Below are 17,730 nucleotides of genomic sequence, written 5' to 3'. Positions count from 1 at the left end.
TGACCGATAGCCACCCTGGACCGTGAGAGTGTTCTGACTGCCGCTTGTGTTTGTCTGTCCGCAGGTGGGATGTCGTAAATCTGTCGGGTGACTCTGGTACTGATGGGAGCTGCTTTAGCATCATGAGCTGCCATGATGCCGGAGGGCGCCGGCGTTACGAGGACTCTGAGTTCACGTTGCACGTGTATCCCGGCGCTCTGTCCGAGGGCACCATCTACTGCCCCGTCTCGGCTCGGAAGGTGACGTCAGCGGCGGAGGTCATCGAGCGCGTCATCGAGCGGCTGCAGCTGGACCGCGCACGCTTCTACGTGCTCGCCGAGGTCAAGGAGTTCGGCGGCGAGGAATGGATCCTGAACCCCTGCGACTGTCCGGTGCAGCGCATGATGCTGTGGCCGCGCATGGCGCTGGAGAACCGGCTGGCCGGAGACGATTACCGCTTTCTGCTGCGCGAGAAGGATCTGGACGGATCCATCCTCTACGGAAACCTGCAGATGTGGCTCCGCGTGACTGAGGAGCGGCGGCGGATGGTGGAGCGCGGACTCCTCCCGCAGCCGCCGTATGTCGACGATCTCTGCGCGCTGCCCGATCTAAACGAGCGCACTTTGCTGGAAAACTTGCGCGGACGCTTTCGGCAAGAGAAGATTTACACGTACGTCGGAGGGATCCTGATTGTCGTCAACCCCTTCAAGTTCCTGCCCATCTATAACCCCAAATACGTTAAGGCAAGACACTGCAGGCAAAAACACAGCGTTTAATACATGTATTTGAAATACTGTTTTGTATTTGAATGCTTTTGGAAAAAGTAATTGTATTTTATTGTATTTTAAGACTAGTATTTGTGTGCACTTATTGATACAAGAAATCAACAGTCTAATAAAGTTTATTTGGCCAGAAGTATTTTGAAAATACAAAAATACTAAAATGAAATGTCGTATTTTAGCAATCGATGCATCGCGATTCGTATATCGATTCTGAGATTATCGCAATGCATCGTAGTTGTCTCTGGAATGGATTCTGAGCTTAGTTTTGCCTAACGGCCGTTCTCCGCTCACTTCCAGTTCCTTACACACACCTCTTTAACGTAAAATAATCATTCATACACTTTAAAAAGTTTGATGCGAATTACATGGGTGTTCGTAGTAGGCAGTTGACATTTAATCTCATGTCATAAAAGCCACCAAGTACATTTAACCACTTACATGATCCAGCCGACGCTTTTCTTTGTAAGCGTTTGTGGTTAAAATCTAGATTAGAGCGCCATCTGCTGTTCAAAACTAAGCTCAGAATCGAGAGTAAATCATGAAGCATTGCGATAATCTCAGAATCGATCCACGAATCGAGATGCATCGGTTTATTGCCCCAGTCCTATTTTTAATGCACATTTCAGTTTGTTTTTTTCGTGAAGTATTTTTCAATTTTACACTTTTAAGTGTTTCTTTTATAGCAATTATTGTATATTTGTGTCTGAAGATTGCAGTCTATATTCTGAAGGTTTTCACAGAGGGACAGTTTTTTGTCATTCTTAATGTAATAAGTCATCTGTGTAATATTTATTAGTTAGGCTAATTTATTTCCCTGTTCACCTGGTGTGTCTCGCCTGAAGATGTACGATAAGCAGCGGCTGGGGAAGCTGGAGCCGCACATTTATGCGGTGGCCGATGTGGCGTATCACGCCATGCTGCAGAGGAGGAGGAACCAGTGCATCGTGATCTCGGGAGAGAGCGGATCAGGAAAGACGCAGAGCACCAACTTCCTCATCCACCACCTGACGGCGCTCAGCCAGAAGGGCTTCGCCAGCGGCGTGGAGCAGATCATCCTCGGGGCCGGACCTGTGCTGGAGGTAAGGGCTTTATTGCTGATAAAGTGTGCTTCGATGCCTCGTTTTGCTACGGTGATCCTTGAATGCTGATTTTGCTGTCTCTATGTATTAATTGAAGTAGGGGTGTGCGATGTATATCATCTGCGATAATATCGTATTTGTTGTTTTAACGATTTTGCTAAGTGTTTTGCAAAAACCAAACAAAACACTCCTACAGAGTGCACGCATTACGTGAAGTCTAGAGTAGTGCGTATATGTATTTAGAGTGTGTTCTTTGACTCCATGATACGGTCTGTTAAAATACATTTAGAAAAATCTCAAATTCAAGACTTGGGGGCAAAAATTTATATATTTATGCTACTTCATAAAGTTAATTAATTTCACGCAAAGAGTGCCGTTGTTTTCCAAAAATCACTGTGATTACAAATGTGATATTGATCTTTTACAACGGTTCAGTAAACTAGAAGTTAATTAAGATATTTACACCATATTGCCTGTTTTTGCGCTATTTGACGTTCTGACGGTGATTCGTTCCTGAATGAATCAACCGTTTAAATGATTCGGTTCAATCACAATGACTCACTTATTAACAGTGACTTGCTGCCACCTACTGGCGGTTTTGATTTCAAATCTTTTTACTATTTGATTGATTTATAATATTAGTATTCAACGTTTTGTTTAATATATCAAAACATGATTTAAGCAATTGCAATTGCAATTCGTTTAAATGCATTCATGTCCTGTATTAAACAGTGTGTAAATGCATCTAAATGTCACTTGAGAAGCAGCTTCTGTGTTTCCTCTGCAGTACAAAGATTAATTTACCTGGTAACAGCCCAAATGTCATATTATACTAATTCACTGATTAAATGTAAGAATTTGACTCAAAAGATAACGCACACTTATAAAAAAAATGGCTTTATAAAGGTAAAAATGCCCATAAAATACATTTCTATCAGTGTGAACTGACCCTCATACAGAATATTGAAGAATATGAAATCTTTAGGAGTCATCTGTCCACAGCAGTCCTTAAGATACCAACGAAATAACACACACAGTAAAATTGGTGATTTCAGCATCTGCCGTCTCACTAAATGAGGACATAAATTCTACTTTATTTAGCTCTTTTAACAATAAAGATGGTGTCAAAGCAGCTTTACAGCCAAATAGTGTGTCAGTAATGCAAATGAACCACATCCCAGAACTGCTCCGAGAGTCACTTCCCAAAATTTTTACTGTTTTGTTTGAGGAAAACCCGTCATATCATATACACGCAGAAATGTAAAGGTATTCACAGCAACCTGTCAAAATAAAAGTTGGGTTTAACTTGAATAAATTGTGTCAGAAATATATCATTGTGCAGTGAAAATGTACTACTACTAAATTACTAAAACTTATTTTTAAGGAATCATCACATAATATTTCTCCCATGTTTTAATTTTAATAGTAAACCCCTCTTTGTTTTTTTTTTCATTTGATTAAAAGATCTATTAAATTACTCTCTTATGCCTTCATTTGATAACCTGAAGTTAAGAACGCGCTTTAATGCTGAGAAAGCAGGTTTCTGCACCTGGGTTTGTTACTGTGATCCGTGAACGATGGTTATGATGTCGAAATACTGAATCTAGAACAACTTTATGATTTTGAGTTTGTCTCGTTGATAATATGATGGTGTTGTGTATTGAGGGTCAGAATGAGACGCACTCATCTCTCTGAAAACTGACACTAGCACACGAACAGACCACAAATCTGAATGAATGCCACAGAGCTGAAGTTTGGGCCTAAAAGTGTCTGGCAAGCTTCTCTTCTGGACATGAAGCGATGGCTTGTTTAGAAGAACTGCTGTATTTTGTGTGTAAGTCAGAGTGTGTGTTGGCTGAAGCTCAGATCCTGCTGTTTGCATGCCATAAATAAGAGCGAAAACCGCAGAAAATGTGCTTTTCCGTGTCTCTGTTTATGCGGAATGTGGCTTTAAACACAGAAATAGAAACATTGGCTCTTCGTACAGTTATGACAAGTATTTGAGCACGCAGATGGGAACGCTTTTGTTTGTGTTTGTGATGTCCCTGTGTGTGTGTGTGTGTGTGTGTGTTAACATACCAGACGGACGCTGTAACTCAGATTCTTCTCGTCTCGTCCAAAAGTGGCCTGTATTAGTGGGACACATGTCAGTGGTCTCAGATTTAACACAGATATGTGTATGTGTCTCGCTCACACACAGTATATATTTGTTACAGTATGCATTAAATCAGTTAGTGCATATAATAAGCAACAAGCTTTGAATCAGTGTTATTTTAGAGTATTATTATACTGTGAAATGCATGCATTGAGGGTTTAATAAATAATTAGAATTTGTTTTACATTTTAATAATTAATTAAATTATTTTAAGTTATTTACCATAAATTCAGTTGGTTACTGGCGCAAGTTTCCTAATTTTCATTCAAAGTTTTCTAAACTAATATTCAAGCTTATTTTAATTTTTAGTAATTTTGTTTTTAAGTAGGTTTAATTTATTGCAGCTTTAGTTTCAATTTGCATCAACTGATATATTTTATTTAGTCATTTAAATTTTAATTATATATATATATATATATATATATATATATATATATATATATATATATATATATATATATATATATATATATATATATATATATATATATATATATATATATATATATATATATATATAATTTTTTAATTAATTTAGAACAATTTATTACTGTTTATTGTGAAGTCTTTCATCTTACATTTGTATTTTATTTCAGCTTTATTTAAATTAGGAATCATTTTTAAATTTTAGTACCTTAAGTACTTTTTGTAGTATTTTTTAATAATACTTTTTAAGTTAAATTGACTTCAGTTTGTAGTTTGACTACATCAGCTCAAACATTAGATTTGCCAAGGCAATGTTTCCAGTTTTTCCAATCTAATACTGTTTGTTTTGTTTTGTTTTTCGATGAAGTGAAGTGTTTCGGTTGAGGATAATAACCCTGCTGTGTGTGAGTGATTGGAACCGTTCAGAATCTGATTTTGCAGAAGTAACACTGGCACAAAGGCGGGAAACAGGGTTAACCATGACTTCTCCTTCTGCAGGAACTGAGCGGCAGCGTGATGTCATCGTCCATCACACGGACTAGAGCTAGTGTGTTCATGTGTGAGGTCGGGCGAACGTGATGCGAGAGGACACACACACACACACACACACACACAGTCCTCTTCAGTTCAGATTTTACATGCCACACATTATAGGGTGTGTTAATCATCCTGTGAGCAAACTCATGACTCAACACACACATGCACACAAAAGCCCCACACACACACACACACACTATGCATGTTATGCATTCTGGACATGCACTTAATAACGCAGAGAATGCTTGTGATATTTCTCTTTCAGAACAACTGCTTTAAATTTGGTATTAGTTAAACTGTTTGGATTTGATTGACATTTGATGGAAATACTTTGTGGAAAATCTTTACAACAATAAATAAATATAAATAAGATGTTATTAAATGCATAATACAAAATTAAAACCGATTAAATAATAAAAATTGATTTAAATAAAATTAATCTATTACTTAGATTAAAATAAATGCATAATTAAACAATCTTAAAAACAAAATAATTACATTAATATAAATAATAAAATTAGATTTAAATAAATAGATTTAAAATAAGTAAACATTAGATTAAACTGAATGAATGGATGAAAATGTGTAAATATGTGTAATAAATACATAAATAATACATTAAAACTGATTTAAATAATGAAAATTAAGTCAAATAAAGTAATAGATTAATAAATTTATAAACTATAAAATTAAATAAAAATAAATTAGACAAATAATGCAAATTAGATTTAATAAGATCTAAATAATTTGATTAAAATAAGTACACAATAACAATTACATTTTATTAAATTGAATGAATGAATAGTACAGAACTTCAGGGAGTAAAAAACAAACTTATTGAAAACAAAATATTTCCTAAATAATGTTGTCAGTTGGCATAGTATAAAGCATACCAAATTAAATTAGTATAAACTGGGTCTTTATTCATGAAATTATATACATTAGTTGCATTTCACATGAGGGTCTTTGACGTCTATTAGATTGAAAACCCCTGACCTGGATGAAGAATAACCTGCTCTAGATGAACATAAATGCTGTATAATGAGAATAACTCCGTCTACAGCCAATCAAAACCAGAGATGTATTTTCTGAATCGTTTATATCTTTGAGTTTGGCTCCTCAGAGCAGCCGTCTGAGCACCCAGCGGGTTTAATTCAAGAGATCGTTAGTTTCCATTAGAGGCGCAGGGACATTAACGATGCTGAGATCAGCCGATCGATCCGCTTTCAGAGGACTGTTGTGATTCATCGTCCGAGGGACAGCGTGTCAGAATGACTCTTCAAAAGATTCGCTTCAAAAGAGTCATTCTGAATCAGACCGCACTGCTTTCACAGTTGTATTTAGTGTTTCTTTCTCATTGTGTCGGTTTTATAACGCAGACTTGTGTAAAATAAGATTAGTTTTGCCTGGTGAATGCTTCAGTCTGTCTGTCGTGAATGTTGTCGACTCAGCAGGTTTGATCACACATGTGGCTCACACAAACCACAAGACTGAAGACAGACAGACGCTGAAGATTGTAAAACTCTTGCACAACGCAGCCAGATAAAGCTGCAGAGTGTGTGTGTGTGTGTGTGTGTGTGTGTGTTTGGGTCAGAGGACGGTTGAGTTTGAGGGAATGTGTGAAATCTGAAAGCATCATTAGATGAGCTGAAGTGTTTAATAAACGTATAGAAATGATGTGAAGAGTTGAGCAGAGATTCCTCATTCTTCATCTTTCAGGCTTCAGAGACCAGGGCTTGATGTTGATACAGTTCAGTCTCATGCAGAATTACATTTTTCTATTGAAATTACAATGATTTGTTTTGGATTTGTATTACATGATTTGTTGATATGTAACACGGAAATTTAGTTTTTTTTATTTTTAATACTTTGTAGTTGCATGTAAACACTACTTTTTTTGTCTGTAAATGTTCTGTGAGAGATTTATTTTTCTTACATTATTATAATTATTCCTTATTATTATTATTATTATTATTATTATTTACTATAAATATATATATCAAGCATTTGAGCACTACTTAATTAGTTTATTTGTTTCAGTTTGTATTTTTGTAATATTTCAATATACTAATATTATTTTATAATATTATTTTAGAATATGCAACTAATAAAATATTTTAATATTTAATAATCTAATTTAATATATCAATCTAATCATTTATATAATTTTATTATTATATTTTATTAATAATAGTTTATTAAAATATATTAATTTTACAATTATATTGTGATGCTTAATTTGAATATTTTACTTTTAAATTTGATATATTGTGTGTGTATTTTTTCATATTTCATTATTTTACTAATGTTCTATTAATATCAATATATCGTTAAAATATGTTTGTTTATATATTTTATTAGACTATTTTAATAATTCAATATTGTAATATTTTTCAAATTTACTTACTAATTAATGAATTAATAAATGAATGAAAAATAAATGAATTTTTATTTATTTAAAATGAAATTAAATTCATGCATTTAGCAGATGCTTTTATCCAAAGTGACTAACAGTGCATTCAGGCTGTCAATCCCCAACCTTGCAATGCTCTACCGCTTGAGCTACAGGAACACTTTACAGGAATATGATGTGATCTGGTGTATTCAGTCTCGTGGGATGGTAATCAGCTGATGTCCTTGTCTCTCTTCTTCATGTGTTTTGTGTCTGTTGGGACCCCGTGGTCTCTGGGGCCCTCGGGGGCCGTCCTGTCTTCGGCTCCTGAGGTATACGCTTCAGTCTCGGTAACCTATGGAGAGACATCTAACTCGTTATATATTGCTAAACGAGAGGCTGCCTCTACTGTCTGGATCTGGTTTGGTCAGGGCTGGACAGTGCACAAAATAAACACTCATCACATTACGTGTGCACTCAGTAATGCTCACTCACAGTCAAAACGCACTCGCATTATCACCAGAAATATTATATATATATATTTTAAGCCCAACACCTTAGGAACTAGCCAGCAGTGCAGTATAAAACACTCAGAGCTCAGCAACACGTGTGTGTGACGTCGACTCTCATATCATTGGTGTTTTCTTGTTGGAGAACATCAGACCTGACTGAACCTGAACACTGTAATCTTGTGTTCGATTAGACGCGTTCCTCTTCACGCTTCCTTCTCGCTTTCTACAGAACATCTGTTATCTGGATCACACCCACATACATCTCTCTCTCTCTCTCTCTCTCTCTCTCTCTCTCTCTCTCTCTCTCTATGTCTCTCTCTCTCTCTGAGCAGAATCATTATTCTTGTGCTGGCTGGACAACACTCAATGGCCTTTTATTTCTCTCTGTCTTTTGCTTTGGCCTGGGTCTCACCGGCTAGACAGACAGGAAGCTCAAATCAACAGCACTTCCTGTCTGAGCTCTTTTTCCCATTGTTTGATCTCAGAAAAAACACAATAAAATATATTTTCAGTACATAGTAATTAATTACACTGCATTCGCAACTTCCAAATTATTATTATTAATATTCGTTTTTCATATTTTTCTATTTTTTGTACTTGTTACTTTTTATTTTTATACTTCTTATATATTTTAATATTTTATTTATATTTAAGTATATGATTTCATTTTATTACTTTAAGTGGTTATATTACTTTTTATATTCTTATTTTTATTTTTATATTTATTTTTCTTATTGTTATATTTTATTTATTTCTATATTTGTTATGAATATATTTCCAATTTAGTAATTTAAATGAATTTGTATTTTTATTAATGTAAAATTTTATTTATTTAAATAATTTTATACTTGTTACTTTACATTGTTATTTTAGTATTTAAATGTTTCATATTACTTGTATTTTATATTTTATGTATTAAATTTGATATTTTAGTAATTTCATTTTATTCTTGAGACTTATATATTTTTATCTTTATTTTTCTATCTTTATCTCTCTCTCTCTCTCTCTCTCTCTCTCTCTCTCTATATATATATATATATACATTTATATATATTTATACATTTATATATAGATTTACGTATTGTAGTTTATATTTATAGTTCCTTTTTATACTATTATTTTACTTTACATTTTATATTTCATTTTATATTTTTGTAGGTTTTTTGTATGTTAATTTTATATTTAATATTTTATCATTTGTATTCATTTTTATATATTTTAACTTTTTTAAATATTTGTTATATTTTGTAAAACATATTATATTATATTATTTTATAAACATTTTAGTCACACAATTCATTTTTTTTTTTTACGATCATTTATGTTCTTTCTTGTATCCATTTTAACTCTGTGTTGAGCTCACAATCGGCTAGTTAAAGCCTGACACACATGCTAGATGATAGTTTAGAGCTGGTTCTCAATCAGTTTGTGTTGAGTCTGTGTGCATCTGTTGTGGACTGATTTTTGTGTGTGAACTAAAAACACAGCGGCATGCTCCAATCAATCCTGCACACTCCAGAAGTAGAAGCATTCGCAGCACCCACATGCACGCACACACACACACACACACACACACGTCATCCCGCTTCACCTGGAATCAGGCTGCTTCATTTGACGAGACCTTCAGGGTCGTGTGGAGTCACAGCGTTTCTGCTTCACGCTCACATGAACCACAAAGATGCTCACTGTAGCACATACAACATCAGTGCAAGTGCATCCCTGCAAACACACTAGTTACTGCATAGCATCTGCCCAAACACGCTAACAACTCTATAGACTACAGAGCACAGGTATCTGTGTTGTCCATTACAGATGTGATTGTATGATATTCATGTATCATCATCAGCTGGTTCTATTCTGCAACACCCAGAACATAATTTCTGTTGTTTAGTCATTTAAAGTTCATCTAACAATTTGTCTGTCCTGTAGTTCAATTTCTATGTTTTGCTAAGCTTCCAGGTAACATTTCACCCCCAAATCAAAGGGAATAAAAAAACTAAACTTAAAAAAAGAATCGTTTTTATTGTGGTTTTAAAGAAATTATTTTTTTAATTAAAAAAAAAAAACTGTAATGTAGTCGTTTAGTTTACATCCCATTGCTTGGATTTTGAGCTGTAGTTCAGTGTTTGTCATGTAGTTAAGAATCTATAACCTGTAATATCAGTTTATGTCCTGTAGTTTAGGTTGAAGATTCTGTCCTGTAGTTTACAGTCTGTCCTGTAGTTTACAATCCCTCAGATCTGTGTCGGTCTTGTAGTTCAGTGTTTGTCTTGTATTCCAGAATCTGATCTGTCATTCAGTTTATGTCCTGTAGTTTAGGTAGAAGATTCTGTCCTGTAGTTAACAATCTCTCCATTTTGAGTCTGTCCTCTAGGTAAGAGTTTGTGATAAGGTTCAGTGCTTGTCTTGTATTCCAGAATCTGACCCGTCATTGTTTATGTCCTGTGGTTTAGGTTGAATATTATGTCCTGTAGTTTATAGTCTGTCCTGTAGTTTACAATCTCTCAGTTTTGAGTCTGTCCTTTAGGTAAGAGTTTGTGATGAGGTTCAGTGTTTGTCACACATTCCAGAATCTGACCTATCATTCAGTTTATGTCCTATAGTTTAGGTTGAATATTATGTCCTGTACTTTATAGTCTGTCCTGTAGTTTACAATCTCTCAGATCTGAGTCGGTCCTGTAGATTAGAGTTTGTGCTGTAGTTCAGTGTTTGTCTTGTATTCCAGAATCTGACCTGTCATTCAGTTTATGTCCTGTGGTTTAGGTTGAATATTATGTCCTGTAGTTTATAGTTTGTCCTGTAGTTTACAATCTCTCAGATCTGTGTCGGTCCTGTAGATTAGAGTTTGTGCTGTAGTTCAGTGTTTGTCTTGTATTCCAGAATCTGACCTGTCAGTCAGTTTATGTCCTGTGGTTTAGGTTGAATATTATGTCCTGTAGTTTATAGTCTGTCCTGTAGTTTACAATCTCTCAGTTTTGAGTCTGTCCTTTAGGTAAGAGTTTGTGATGAGGTTCAGTGTTTGTCACACATTCCAGAATCTGACCTGTCATTCAGTTTATGTCCTATAGTTTAGGTTGAATATTATGTCCTGTACTTTATAGTCTGTCCTGTAGTTTACAATCTCTCAGATCTGAGTCGGTCCTGTAGATTAGAGTTTGTGCTGTAGTTCAGTGTTTGTCTTGTATTCCAGAATCTGACCTGTCATTCAGTTTATGTCCTGTGGTTTAGGTTGAATATTATGTCCTGTAGTTTATAGTTTGTCCTGTAGTTTACAATCTCTCAGATCTGTGTCGGTCCTGTAGATTAGAGTTTGTGCTGTAGTTCAGTGTTTGTCTTGTATTCCAGAATCTGACCTGTCATTCAGTTTATGTCCTGTGGTTTAGGTTGAATATTATGTCCTGTAGTTTATAGTCTGTCCTGTAGTTTACAATCTCTCAGTTTTGAGTCTGTCCTCTAGGTAAGAGTTTGTGATAAGGTTCAGTGTTTGTCTTGTATTCCAGAATCTGACCTGTCATTCAGTTTATGTCCTATAGTTTAGGTTGAATATTATGTCCTGTACTTTATAGTCTGTCCTGTAGTTTACAATCTCTCAGATCTGAGTCGGTCCTGTAGATTAGAGTTTGTGCTGTAGTTCAGTGTTTGTCTTGTATTCCAGAATCTGACCTGTCAGTCAGTTTATGTCCTGTGGTTTAGGTTGAATATTATATCCTGTAGTTTACAATCTCTCCATTTTGAGTCTGTCCTCTAGGTAAGAGTTTGTGATAAGGTTCAGTGCTTGTCTTGTATTCCAGAATCTGACCTGTCATTCAGTTTATGTCCTGTAGTTTAGGTTGAATATTATGTCCTGTAGTTTATAGTCTGTCCTGTAGTTTACAATCTCTCAGTTTTGAGTCTGTCCTCTAGATAAGAATTTGGATTGAGGTTCAGTGTTCGTCATGCAGTCCAGAATCTGACCCGTCATTCAGTTTATGTCCTGTAGTTTAGGTAGAAGATTATCTTCTGTAGTTTACAATTTCTCAGTTTTCAGTGTCCTCTAGGTATGATTTTATGGTGTAGTTCAGAATCTAGCCTGTCATTCTAATACTAGTTCTAATGTGTTCAGGATGATGTGATGGTAATATAAAATAATCTGAAAATATATCTGACATGTCATCTCTCTGTCTCTCTCTCTCTCCTCTTTATTGTCTCGAGGGAGTCTTGAGTGTGCGATTGAGTTTCATCTGCAGAGCAGCACAAATGCGATCAGAATTTTAGATGATCTTACAAAGTGCTGCAATTGTGTGTCATTGTCATCATTTAACCACATCTGCAGTGAACTGACGTACACACACACAGACATAATTTGGTTAGATCCCTAATAAAGATTTCTGTGTGTGTTTAGCTCCTCTAACAAATCCTTCCTTAATGGATGTTTATTGTATGTTGAACTTATGAATTATGAACATTATGCACTTTATTCAATTTCTTTGTGTAGTTTCTTTCTATGGTTCTTTCTTAGACTGTGGATATATGTATATAACTTTTTCTGTTTTTATTTTTAGATTTTTGTCTTTTCATTGCTCTATTCTCTATCATCTTAATTATTTTAATGTTTGTATAATTGTATAATTTTTTAAATATATTTTCATATTTTGTTATCAGTAGTGAAATAACTAGTTAGTTTTTGTACTTTATATTTTTGTTACTTATTATATTTGTATTTTATAATCTTATGTGTTTTATATTAATTTTTTTGTTTATTTTTATATTGGATATTGCTTTGATATTACTCATCTAAAAAAAATATATAAATGATAACATAATTTAATGTTTATTTTTATATATAAATATACATTTTGATTTGCATGTTTTGATATGATATATTACCCTTTATATTTATTTTATTTATTAATTTATCAAATGTCCACAATCAAGCCCTTTCATTAAATATCCTGTTTCTCTTGGAAATACACATTACAGAAGTGAGTACAAAATGAGTTTTTACTTCTGTAAATCAGTCGTTTTCTTTAGGGATAGTGTGGGTTTGTTTGTCATGAGTCATCATGACTAGCTTTATATAACAGTATTTAATTATAAAACAATAGAAATCGATGCTCTATCCTCATTTAGCCTGATGTATCTGTGTGTTTGTGTAGAACAGAAGTTTGAGGCGCTACAGAAGGAGAACTAAACATTTAAATGAATCCATTAATTATTCATTTAGTCCAAACGAACCTTCAAACTTCTGCTTTAGTCTCTGTCTGCAGTCCGTTGTCAGAAATCTGTGTTTTTGACATGATCGCTCTAGTGTGCTGTCTTACCTTGTGCTAAACTCCGTATAAAACAAACGTTTTCTGATTCTTTCACACTATATATTGTCTGACAGCAGGTCTGCTGATGTGAATGGTGAAAAGTGAAAACCCTGGAGCTGAATCCTCACTGACTGAACCATTACATTCACTTCATGCTCCAGAACAAACACGCATGACAAATAATGGAGTGATTTTCCCCATTATTTCTCAATTACACAAAGAAACGTCTCTCTTTAGACGTGCTCTGGGCTGTGATTAGTTAGCTGACATGAAACAGATGGGATCGGATGACAAGAGCTGTCAGTCGGGTGGGTTGGCAAACTGCACTTTTTAGGTTTGGTTTCATAAACCTGTACTAATGTTTTTTTTATTTTTTTTTTTTTTTGTTATTTAATCTATATTTTTATTTTATTAAATTTAATTTAATTTTATTTTATTTTATTAAAATTTACACGAAAATGGCCATGCAGAGTATGTTAAAGTGTCTGATATTGCATTAGTATTAGTATTGCATTTTTTTTTTACTATATTTACTCTATTTTTATTTTATTTTATTTTATTTTATTTTATGAAAATGGCCATGCAGACTATTAGTATGTGAAAGTGTCTGATATTGCATTGGTAAATTTGGTTGCAAAATAAATAGTTTCATATTGAAAGTTATTTTTTTTATATATTTTATTAAAAAATCTTTTTTTACTATATTTACTCTATTTTTATTTTATTTTATTTTATTTTATTTTATTTTATTAAAATGGCCATGCAGACTATTAGTATGTGAAAGTGTCTGATATTGCATTGTTAAATTTGGTTGCAAAATATGAAATACAGTTTCATATTGAAAGGTTTTTATTTATTTTATTTTTTTTATATACACTGAAATGGCCATGCAGACTATTAGTATGTGAAGGTGTCTGGAAAGTTTTTTTTTTTTTGTACGCAGAATTGACTGACCTTTGTGTAATTGTAAGGCTTGAAGGTGTAGTTAATGTCAGTTTTAGCTCAAGGCATTTTAATGCTAAGCCTTTGTGTGAGTATTTACATATTGTGTGTGTGTGTGTGTGTGTGAGAGAGAGAGAGATTACACCTAGTGTTGACCCACATCTGAATTGTGCAGTGAAATCCATCACAACCGCCGTGCATTTAAAAACACGTCTGAATCTACAGCGCTAAAGCAAGCACACATTAAAAACATTGGATTGCATTACATTTAAAAATGATTTCTGCGTGATGTTTTGTACACGTGTGTGTTGCACTGATCTGAGGCCTGTCTTGTGACGGCCGTCTGATCCTGCAGCTGATCTGTGAGGGTTTAGAGCGACTCTGATCCTCTGTGTTTGTGTCCTCGGGCGCGGGCTGGGAACCTCTCTACAGGATCTTCAGTACTGCGCTACTATTGTTTAATTAGGCATCTAATGTGATCAGCTTTACTTTCTCTGCCTCGGGATACAAAGTGTTTGAGTATTACAAATGACAGAATAAACATCTCTGTAGCTGTTAGAGTTTTAGTTCAGTTTAACAGAACGTGATATGATTGGCTTTCAGTGTGTGTTTGTGAGACTGTGTTAGAGCGAGTTTGTTGATTACAGAAGGAAAGACGCAAAGTGATATTTGTAATATTTTATTGTTTATTTTATTGTATTTTTGAATATATATATATATATATATATATATATATATATACGCTCATCTTATTATGTTTAAATTCAATCAATTATAGTTTATAAATTTATATATAAACATTCAAAAATCATAAAAATATATATTTAAATTATCTTTTAAAAACATTTCAAATATCTATTTTAAAAAATCCAAATAAAATATTTCAATCATATTTACAAAATAAACATAAAAAATAACTTCAATTTTCAAACACACATGAAGTCAAGCATATCTTGTTTAGTCAAAAGTTGTTTATTTTATTGTATTTAAAAAAAAAAAAAAATATATATATATATATATATATATATATATATATATATATAAAATAATATTTAAAAATACAATAAAATAAACAATATAATATTAAAAATATCACTTTGCGTCTTTCCTTCTGTAATCAACAAACTCGCACTAACACAGTCTCACAAACACACACTGATTTTTAATATTATATTGTTTATTTTATTGAATTTTTAAATATATATATATATATATATATATATATATATATATATATATTTCTATTAATTATAATTTTTTTTTATGTATTCAAAAAATGTACATATCAATTTAAAATTAATTTTAAAATTAAAAAAAGACTAGTAAGATGTGCATTACATAGGAGTTGTTCACACTTTTGACTAAACAAGATATGCTTGACTTCATGTGTGTTTGAAAATTGAAATTATTTTTTTATGTTTATTTTGTAAATATGATTGAAATATTTTATTTGGATTTTTTAAAATAGATATTAGAATTTTTTTTAAACATAATTTAAATATATATTTTTATGATTTTTGAATGTTTATATATAAATTTCTAAACTATAATTGAATGAATTTAAACATATAATAAGATGAGCGTTTAGACTAAACTTGAAAGGCTAGGCTGAGTTTGATAGTATTTTACTGGGAAAGATGAAAGAATGAAGTGCCTGGAGATAAACATGTTGACCCTTTAGCGTGAAGTGCTGACAGCATAATTAACCCATCGGTGTCTGTCCTCCTCTATAACCAGCAGCGAGGGTGTGAGGCTGTGCTTCTCTTGTGTTGGTTAACAGAAAGTGACAGTGTGGAAATGGCCCCGGGGTCCCTGCTGAAGATATGTGGCCTGTCTTGACAGAAACCGCAGAGAAACTCCATTATGGAGCAAATACAGAGGGAATAAACTGTCAAACCACACGAGAGACGAGACCGAGAATCATTCCAGCACATTAGAGACACACAATCTCATCTTATATATATATTTTATGTGTGTGTGTGTATATATGTGTGTATATATAATTTAGCAGTTTTAAAACGGTTTAAAATAATTTAAATTATTTAAATATTTTGTGTATTTTTTATAAGCATTTAGATTTTTTTTTTACTTGTGTATACATGTATTTTTTTTTATTATATTTAGCTTTTTTCTTCAAATACATATAAAATGTTTTAAATACCTTTTAATTTTTTATTTAAATATTTTGTGTATTTTTTAAGCATTTCAATAATTTAGTTGTTTTTCCTTATTTATTTTTTTTACTTATGTATACATTCGATATATTAGTAAAATTATTTTTAGATTTTTTTTTTTTCAAATGCTTAGCAAAAATGTTATTTAAATACCTTTTAAATATGCATTCATATTTAAAAAATAATTTTAATTGTAAACTTTTAGGAAACTGTAGGATGCATAGCCATTTCCATGCATCATGCAATCAAAATGGTATTCTGCGGTGCTTCAAAGTGTGCCTTGCTGTACCATTGCCCATAAATATTATAGTAAAGAGTGTTTTTCCTTGGGCTGCTGTCCCAGTCGAGCACTGAATCGCAGGCATCTCCTGACGCCTCCCAGTGGAGCTCCTGAGCTCTGGAAGGTTCTCCAAGTTCAGCCCTGTTTATGTTCACTTCATCATGTTCACACGTTTCTTGTCATTAATCAGCTGTCACATATTCGGCCCCCCACTTCATGTGGTGCAGGCTGTGTTTGTGTAAGGCTTGAGCTCTGTGTGTTTGGCTTCTTTCTTGCAGAAGAGAGGCAGCTTTAGACTTTCAGCTTCCAAACGGGACATTTCATCTTATTTTATTTGTTATTTCTTCTAGTTGTTTACCTATGTAATATAAATTAATATAATATATAATATAATATAAATAGTTGTATAAAAATTATATTAATTAAATAAATGTTTTGCAATATTGTAAAAAATATTTAAAATATGTATTAATATTTACTATTTATATGGTCTGTAATTATATTTTAAATATTTTAAGGGGCATATTTCAGGTTTCAAATGGGACGTTTCATCCAGTGAGTCTTTTATTTAATCTGATGTAAAGTTATGTTACATTTAATTTGATGTAGTAAATGTTTAAGAAATATGTTTGCATGTTTATATGAACATATTTTTTTAAACTTTAAATTTGCATTTAAAATATGCATGTTTATTTATTTATTTTTTTAAATTTGCTGTAATGAACTTTTATTTACACTTCTAACTGTTGTTCAGCTATAATAATGTACAGTAATTTTTTGTTTTGATTTATTGTTGTATTTTTTATTGTATTTTATACACACACACACACACACACACACACACACACACACACACACACACACACACACACACACACACACACACACACACACATATATATATATATATATTAATAATAATATTTTCAGTATTTTAAGGGTCGTATGATGCCATAAATAAGGCAGTTTTTGAATTTAGCTTCCAAATGTTACGTTTCATCCAGTGGGATTTTTATTAAATCATATGTAAATTCATATTTCATATGCCTTAAATAATTTACTTTTTTCTTTTTTTAAAGATCATAAATTCTTTTAACTGTTGTTCAACTAATATAATGTATACTCAGGAAAGGCGCTATAGAAATGAAACATATTATTATTATTATCATTATTATTATTTC

The 17,730-nt window shown here is 32.8% G+C and overlaps 1 protein-coding gene across 7 annotated transcripts in view; it reads left to right on the top strand.

The window, feature by feature from the left end:
* The window catches only part of myo9ab (myosin IXAb), an 89,672-nt gene that overhangs the window by 22,241 nt on the left and 49,701 nt on the right, over positions 1 to 17,730 (top strand). For all 7 annotated transcript variants that reach the window (XM_026202061.1, XM_026202059.1, XM_026202062.1 and 4 more), the window contains exons 2-3: positions 65 to 722; positions 1,604 to 1,840. In XM_026202061.1, the coding sequence (XP_026057846.1) occupies positions 65 to 722; positions 1,604 to 1,840 (895 nt within the window). The remainder of the gene's footprint in view (positions 1 to 64; positions 723 to 1,603; positions 1,841 to 17,730) is intronic.

Source organism: Carassius auratus, chromosome 25, assembly GCF_003368295.1.
Source record: "Carassius auratus strain Wakin chromosome 25, ASM336829v1, whole genome shotgun sequence".
Taxonomy (NCBI): domain Eukaryota; kingdom Metazoa; phylum Chordata; class Actinopteri; order Cypriniformes; family Cyprinidae; genus Carassius; species Carassius auratus.
This window is presented reverse-complemented; position numbering and strand designations above follow the sequence as displayed.